The 7,458-nt window shown below is 47.9% G+C and overlaps 1 protein-coding gene across 2 annotated transcripts in view; it reads left to right on the top strand.

Moving 5' to 3' along the window:
- The first annotated feature begins 2,373 nt into the window (after positions 1-2,373).
- GAB2 (GRB2 associated binding protein 2) overlaps positions 2,374-7,458 on the top strand; it is a 191,300-nt gene continuing 186,215 nt past the window's right edge. The window contains exon 1 of one of the 2 annotated variants that reach the window (XM_010598174.3): positions 2,374-2,485. Coding sequence is in view for 1 of the 2 variants with exons in the window: in XM_064288752.1 (XP_064144822.1) it covers positions 3,042-3,116 (75 nt within the window). In the remaining variant the exon portion in view is untranslated. Of the gene's footprint in view, positions 2,486-2,986; positions 3,117-7,458 lie in introns of those variants that run through there. The other variant, XM_064288752.1, reaches the window with a different exon arrangement.

Here is a 7,458-nt window from a genome sequence, read left to right as displayed (position 1 = left end):
AAAGAAAACTTCCTGAAGCCTACACTCTGTGACTGCTGTGTTTTAAGGCCTCTTCTGTCATTGGCTCTGAAACACCCAACTTTTCTATTTGCACATAGAATTGTAAATAACAATATGGGGCCTTTTGGTAAACAAAAGACTCTAACGAGTTTCTGGCAAAATGCTACCTAACCTCAGCTAACCATTGCTGTACAGATGCCCAGTCTGTGTCTTGAATCATGTAACTATCAAAGGATATATAATAGAAGATTAGTGTTCTAGGGAAAGATAAGGCATCTGTATGCCTGACTTGCATCACAAATCTCAGCTGCAGCCAAACCATGCAGTTTTCTCAGACTCTTTGCAATCCCTGAGACGTGGCATCATAACTCAGATGTGAATGAAGTCAGAAAGATTGTTTTATTTCAGTTGGGAGTCACTGCCTACTGATTGATTTGGCAGACTTTGAGTATTTTTATATTTACATCTTACAGGATTTCAGTGTACTTTTAAACCCAGAGGTTAAAATGGCCATAAGTCTCATGGTGGCCCTCATATGTGGCTGAAGGATCTCTGAACCGAAAGGCCAAGGGAGCTCTGGTTTCATCTATAGCATGAATGTCCTGGCTTTAAATTCTGTCCAGCAGCATACTGGGCAGCGAAGAAGTCCATGAAATGTTGGGTCCCGGAGAACAGATCTTTAAATCTCCCAAGGTGCCTAGAAGGGCTAAGCACATTGTGTAGGGAATAAGTTCTGACACACTGATTGAAGTGGGTGAACATCCAACCCAGCAAAGATTTGTGAAACCAGATGGATATTCAACTGCTTGAAATAAGTAGATTAACTGCATGAAGACAGCAAAGTGAACAAAATAACCCTAGCCACAGGTTGCACAGGGCAATGTGAAATGCTGCTTCTTTAACTCACCTGCCCATAGCACAGTTCCCCATTGATAAAATGGGTTACTATTCACTTCTCACAGCAAAGTGAACAAAATAACCCTAGCCACAGGTTGCACAGGGCAATGTGAAATGCTGCTTCTTTAACTCACCTGCCCATAGCACAGTTCCCCATTGATAAAATGGGTTACTATTCACTTCTCAGAGCCCTGGTGGTGCATGGTTAAGAACTTGGCTGCTAACCAAAAGGTTGGCAACTGGAATCCACCAGCTGCTCCTTGGAAACCTTATCAGGCAGTTCTGTTTTGTCCTATAGGGTAGATATAGGATCACTATGTGTCGGAATTGACTTGACAGCAACAGGTTTGGGATTTTTGTTTTGTTTTTGTATTCATTTCTCAGAGCCTCTGGGTGGTGCAAACAGTTAAAACAATGAGCGGTAACCCAGTGGTTCCAGGTCTGAGGTTCAAATCCACCCAGAGGTACCAAAAAGAGACAGGCCTGGTGATTTACTTCCAAAAATCAGCCATTAAAACCCTACTGAGTACGGTTCTACCCTGACACGCAGGGAGGTTGCCATGAGTCAGAGTCCACTGGGCAACTGGCTTGGTATCCACTTCTCAGAGAACTTAGGGTTGGAGCTACGTCTTAATGCTGCTTGTAAAGGTACCTTGCAAATTGAAGAGTTCCTACCTAAGGTATTTTTTTCCCTCCAGCCTCCCCCGCGAAGGGCTGGTGTTGTCAAGTATGTGTTCCGCGTACTTTATCTCAGTTAAACCTCACTACAATTCTGCAAGAGAAGTGCCATTATACAATTTACATATGAGCCCCCTCTCACCCTTCCAAAGGTCTCATAGTGCATTTGAATGAGTTAGAACTCTGGAGAATTTTGACCCTAATTTTTTATACTTTCCTCTGTGACACCATGCTTTCCAATTCACCTTGGAATGTTGTTGGTAATAGGTGCCGTCAGTGGCTCCTGACTCATAGGGACCCCACGCACAACACAATGAGACTACATTGCTCTGTCCTTCCCCATTTTCACAGTCCCTGCTGTGTTTGAGCCCATTGTTGCAGCCACTGTGTCAATCTTCTTGAGGGTCTTCCTCTTTTTCTCTAACCTGCTACCAAGCATGATGCCTTTTTGTTTCCTTGATTCTGCAAATCATACAAGTTTTCTTCTACTGAATTCTGTTTTTCCAGAGGTAGTGTAGGAGCCAGCTGGACTTTGTTTCCTGACAGTAAGAGGCTCCCAAGCTGATACGCAGACATCAAAGCCATCTTCCCACTTGAAAGCAGATGAACAGGATTCCGCCCTCCCTCTCACAGCCCTGGAATTAGGAATCTGGCTCTGCCAGGTACCAGCTCTGGGACCTTAGGCTGTCTGTAAAATGGGAATAATCTTCCCCGCCCAACTTTTAGTTTGCTAAGACAATCATGTGAACAGTGAATGTAAAAGCGCCCAGAACACAGAAGATCTGCTTCCTTCTTTCCTTCTCCCGCCAAGGGGGTGCGAGAGTTAATGAAACTCTTGATGGGAAAAAGCGGCAGACTAATTCCAGCCGGAACCTGACCCGCTGAAACCTGAAGCTCTGGGAAAGGATAGGTAACGCTAACAGGACTCGGGTCCCAGCCAGGTCGACCCTCTGTGAAAAATCGATCCTCAGTCGAAGTCTCGCAGCCCCCTGCCACTCACCCTCCCCCCAGGGGCGCGGCCACCTCCCCCAGCCCTCCCGGGCTTGCTGCTTGAAGCTTCAGGGAAAAAAAGCAAGACCTCGGGGGCGCGGCCGGCGACAGCTTGCGGCGTCCGCAGCGACCTCGGGCCTCCCGGGCGGCCAGGCAGTGTTTGCGTCTTTGAAGGCGGCCCGCCGGGGGGCGCGGCGGGCTGTGGGCGTGGCGAGCGCGCGCCGCCGCTTCCTGCTGGGGCGCCCCCTCCGCGGCCGGGCCCGAGTGCGCTGGGCGCGGGCGCGCGAGCCAGAGCGGGCGCGCGCGAGCGAGGCAGCCGGGCTCGCGCCGCGCCGCCTCGTCCTCGCCCCGCGGCCGCCGGCGGCCCCGGCCCGTCCCCTCCCCCGCGAGCTGCGCACCGCCGGCCGGCCGACCCAGCGACCCGCGCCCGCGCCCTCGTCCCCCGACCCGGCCGCGGGCTCCAGTCGGCCGGCAGCATGAGCGGCGGCGGCGACGTGGTGTGCACTGGCTGGCTGAGGAAATCGCCCCCCGAGAAGAAGTTGAGGCGCTATGTGAGTGCGGACGGCGAGCGGGCGCGGCCGCCCAGGGCGCGGGCTGGGGGCGCCCCACCGCCCTTGAAGGGGCTGGGGGCTGGCCGAGGGGCCGCGCCGACGAGGGGCGGGGCGCGCCTTTGGGGTGGAGAAGCGGCTGGTGCGCCCCGCGCCCGGGGGATGTGTGGGGCACCTGCACACCTGTCACAGGTGCGCCTCCGAGGGGCGGGGCGGGCGGGGCAGCAGGTTGAGGCTGCGGCTCCTCCGCTTGGCGGGCGCGTCGGCGGCACCTCCCCAGCCAGCCTGCCTGTAAACTAAATACAGTATTGAAGTTTGTATTGATTGTTTTTGGAGACCGAGAGAGTTGATTCCCTGGGCTGGGGGAGCATAGTAACCCTGAGTGGGTTTTGCATGTGGGGTTGGGGGAGTGGGCGGAAGAGGGGGGCGCAAGCTGTGGGGCCGCGTGGTCCAGCCCCCACAAAGGACGAGGCGCCTGACACCCTCTCCCTCTTCCCTTTCTCTGCCCGCCCTCCCGGGTAGCCGCCTGCTTCCTTCCAGTCCACAGCCTCTGTCTGCATCATGGGCAGCGTCAGCGGCATGTGCAGCCCTTGTATTAAGTGACTCATTTGTTTGTCCCCCCTTCTTTCTCTTTATTCTGCATGTCTCTCACATACACCCCCCCCCCCCCATGGTGACATTGCAGTTTGGTCTCCTCTAACTGGCCCAGGTTTTGTGTTGTGCAGCCCTTGGTGTCTGGGGTCGGAAGAGATAAGATTCTCAGTTGCCAGGTGGTGCTAACCGACATTGTTTACTGAAATTGCTGGGACAGCCGCTCCCCTCTAGGTGAGGAACTAGCAACATCAAGGAGGAGGTAGTACAGTCTGGTGCTGAGCGGTGAGGAGTTCTGGCTTTTTTTTTTTTTTTTTTTTTTCTCCCACCAGAGGATGTATGTTCCTGTAGAGGTCAAAGTACAAGACGATGCCAGTCACAGAGATTTGCCCGAAATCGGCCCTGGGGTAATCTCAGGAGGAAGGATCCCGGGAGGAAGGTCGCTAAAGGGTCTCAAGGTCTCCCATCTTGTCCCCCTTCACTTCTTATGAAATGCCCTTGCTAGACTGATTCCTGGTGCTTGACTCTCTGGGATCACTCCCACAGCCTGGAAGTGAGCTGCTGCCTTCCAGCTGCAGTGCATCAAGGGAGCTCTGAATAGACCCTGCCCTCTGTCAGCTGCACCAGTGGCTGTCCATGGGGGGAGAGGCAGAAGCTTACCAGAGTTTCCTGTCTTGGCTCCCCAGATCAGAATCAAGGGACTTTTGGCCTCTGGACTGAGGAAGTGACATTCTGTTTTTCAAAGGAAGTGTTGTTGTTGGGGAGTGCAAGAGAGTGTCTGTGTGTGTGTGTGAGAAAATGAAATCGGGCTCTTAGATCATTTGCTGGGGAAAATCTAAGGACTCGCACATGACTTTTCAAAGTGGACGTAGATTTAAAAATACAGTAGGAATTAGGGGATGAAGTGTTTGACTCAGTTTTAAAGTGCATTTTCCAGGGTACCCGTGTAGCCTCAGCATTATAATTGCTAAGAAGGAAATTTTTTCCACATCAGGGTTTTATCAGTTCATCAGGGAAGTTGAGTTTTATATTAGGGTTAAGGAGGAATTTGTAATTAACATTTTTATAAATATCGAAAAAACAAAATCTCTGGCTCCGAAAAGCTTCCAAAAATTATCAATTGAAGTGATTTCATACCAGCTAGTAGAGTGTCAATAAAAATGTGACCCTTAATTGTCAAAGTAGAATACTACCCTAAAGAACCTTGAAATTTTCTTTTTGAAACATTTTGCAATCAATTTAACACTGTATCTACATTGCACTGGTGACTACTTCAGCCCTATTACCCAGACTCTCTATGACCCATTTCTTGGGTATTTTTGTTGCTGGGCAAAAATTTAGTTCAAAATAATCAAGTTTGGAGGCTTTTGGGTCAGGACCTTTTTCACATGTTGGAACTAGTTGACACCTTGAAGTCATAATAACGATCTTAGTCTATTTCTAATCTTCCTTGCAGCTCTAGCCCGCAAGGCAACTGACCAAACCAGCAACAGCTTTTCTTAGACTAGGGTATCATGTGCTCCATTGGTATGGCTGGAAGCCTTTCCTGCTGTGAAAGTTCAGTTCCCTGGTTGAGTCTGTGTCGTTCTGTATAACCCTAAACTCCTGAGGAATAGTCTACCTTTACATGTACTTTTCCTTGGTGTTGAGAATTTCTGCACCCTGTTGTAAGTTAGAACTCTGCTGGTTCTCTCTGTTCATTGTAGGTCCAAGTTGGTTAGAAGCAAAGTTGGAATGAGTTATTTCTCAGCTTCATTGCCAAACCAAAACAAGCAAAGAAAGAAACCAAACCCATTGTCATCCAAGATAGCAGTTTGGAAAATAGATTACAACTATTTAAAACTTTTTAAAAACCTACCTTTTTGGGTTAATTTCAGATGGTGGTAAGTGTAGGAGGAAAAAACAACTTGGGAGAAGCTTTGGCAAGTGTTATTGGAGATTAGGGATTGTCCCCATTGACATTTTCTGTTTTATTAATCATGTGAAAGTATTAAAGGTCTATCCAGTATTTTCTGTGTGCCCAGAGGAATTGCAAATAATGACCTCTGGAAAATGGTGAGTATTGCCCTCTGGGGTGTCATGACGTTGTTGCAGTGAGAGGTTGACAGGAGCAACCGAACACCCCTCCTGCAGACCTTGTAAACTTAAAGGCCCTTCTCTAGTATGTATGTATCTGTATCTGTGTGTATAAAACCAGCTGCTGTCGCGTCGACCCCGACTTACTGCAGCTGCGTGTGTGTCAGAGTAGAACTGTGCTCCATAGCATTTTCAGTGGCTGATGTTTTGGAAGTTGATACCCAGGCATTTCTTCTAAGGTGACTCAGAGTGGACTCAAACTTGCAGTCTTTCAGTTAGCAGCCCAGTGCGTTAACTCTTTGCACTGCCAGTTTGAACTCCATATTTGTGTGTGTACTTACATATATACACACACAGACACACACATGTGTACATGTGTATAAAGCAGAAAGAAAATTTTCTTGAAAAATTATATGACCTATAATGCACTGTCATTTTCTATTAATTTTACCAGGTTAAAGGATTTGAGAAGAAGATTGGTGGCAGCACTGCCCCCTAGTGGTGAATTCTAAGAACGTTGTGTATTGATTCTAATGAACAACTGCATTAAGGAAACAGTCGTTGTTTATTTATATTTGTTAAATTTATTTATTAAATGTCTGTGTCCCAGGCACTGGGCTCTGTGCTGATAATAAAAAATAAGCCAGCCCTTCAGTCTTGGAAGGTGACCTTGCCTTCTCCTTCACAAATGAATCGAAGCTATCGGGGTAGCTGTCTGCACATACTGCCAGCAAATTTCCAAATTTACCGGCATCTCCAAGGGTTCCTTCCCTTCTTTTCTCTTCTTAAAATAGATAAGGTGCCCATGCTATCTGAGCTAATTCTGCAGCCTATTCTCTGGATCATATCCTTTGCTGCCTACTCACATCATTCTTACCCTTTTTCACATGCATCTTAAGCTTCTTCCCCTTATCAATTCCTTTCTATTTCCAATTCCTAAGGGTTGTCCTTTTAACAAAACTCTCCGTTAGTATCACAGCCCCGCCTACTCACTGTGCTTTCTCTTTTTCTTCAGGGCCAAGTTGTTGATGATTGTTTATACTATCTCTGTTCCACCCACCTTCTTTCTACTCACTTCTTAGTCTGTTTGAATATGAAACCTACTTTTCACCAAAGCTATACTCAAAAAGCTTTGAGTGACACCCAGATCACTAAATTCAGAGAATGATTTTTCATTCTTCTTAATTAACCTCTCCACTGGTTTGTCACAGTTGACCATTCTTTCTGGAAACATCTTTGTCTTGTCTTGAGTGACACCATGTGTGCCTGAGTGACACCACGTGTGCCTGTTTTTTCTCCTTTTCTGGCCGTTCAGTTTCCTTTGCTAGACTGGTCTTCTTGACCCAGTCTATAAAGGTTGAAGCTCCTTTATAGATAGACATGGGAGCTGTGGCTTTTTTCACTCTCCATGTAGGTGATCTCACCCACTCTCCTGGCTTCAATTACCGTTTGCATGCTGGTTACTATCCAGTTAAATTTACATCCCAGAATAGTGTTCAGACTATGAGATGTGCAGAACCAATTGTTAATGGGGCATCTCTACTTAGATGTCTCACTGTCAACACAAACTCAATATACCCAAAACTAAACTCCTCTTCATTCCTCTCCTCTTCACCCCACATCTGCTCAGTAAATAGTGTCACTAACCGTCCATTTGCTCAACTGAGATATTTGGGGA

The sequence above is a fragment of the Loxodonta africana genome, chromosome 7 (assembly GCF_030014295.1).
Source record: "Loxodonta africana isolate mLoxAfr1 chromosome 7, mLoxAfr1.hap2, whole genome shotgun sequence".
Lineage (NCBI taxonomy): Eukaryota > Metazoa > Chordata > Mammalia > Proboscidea > Elephantidae > Loxodonta > Loxodonta africana.
Note: the sequence above shows the minus strand (reverse complement) of the source record. Positions and strands in the feature narration are given on the sequence as shown.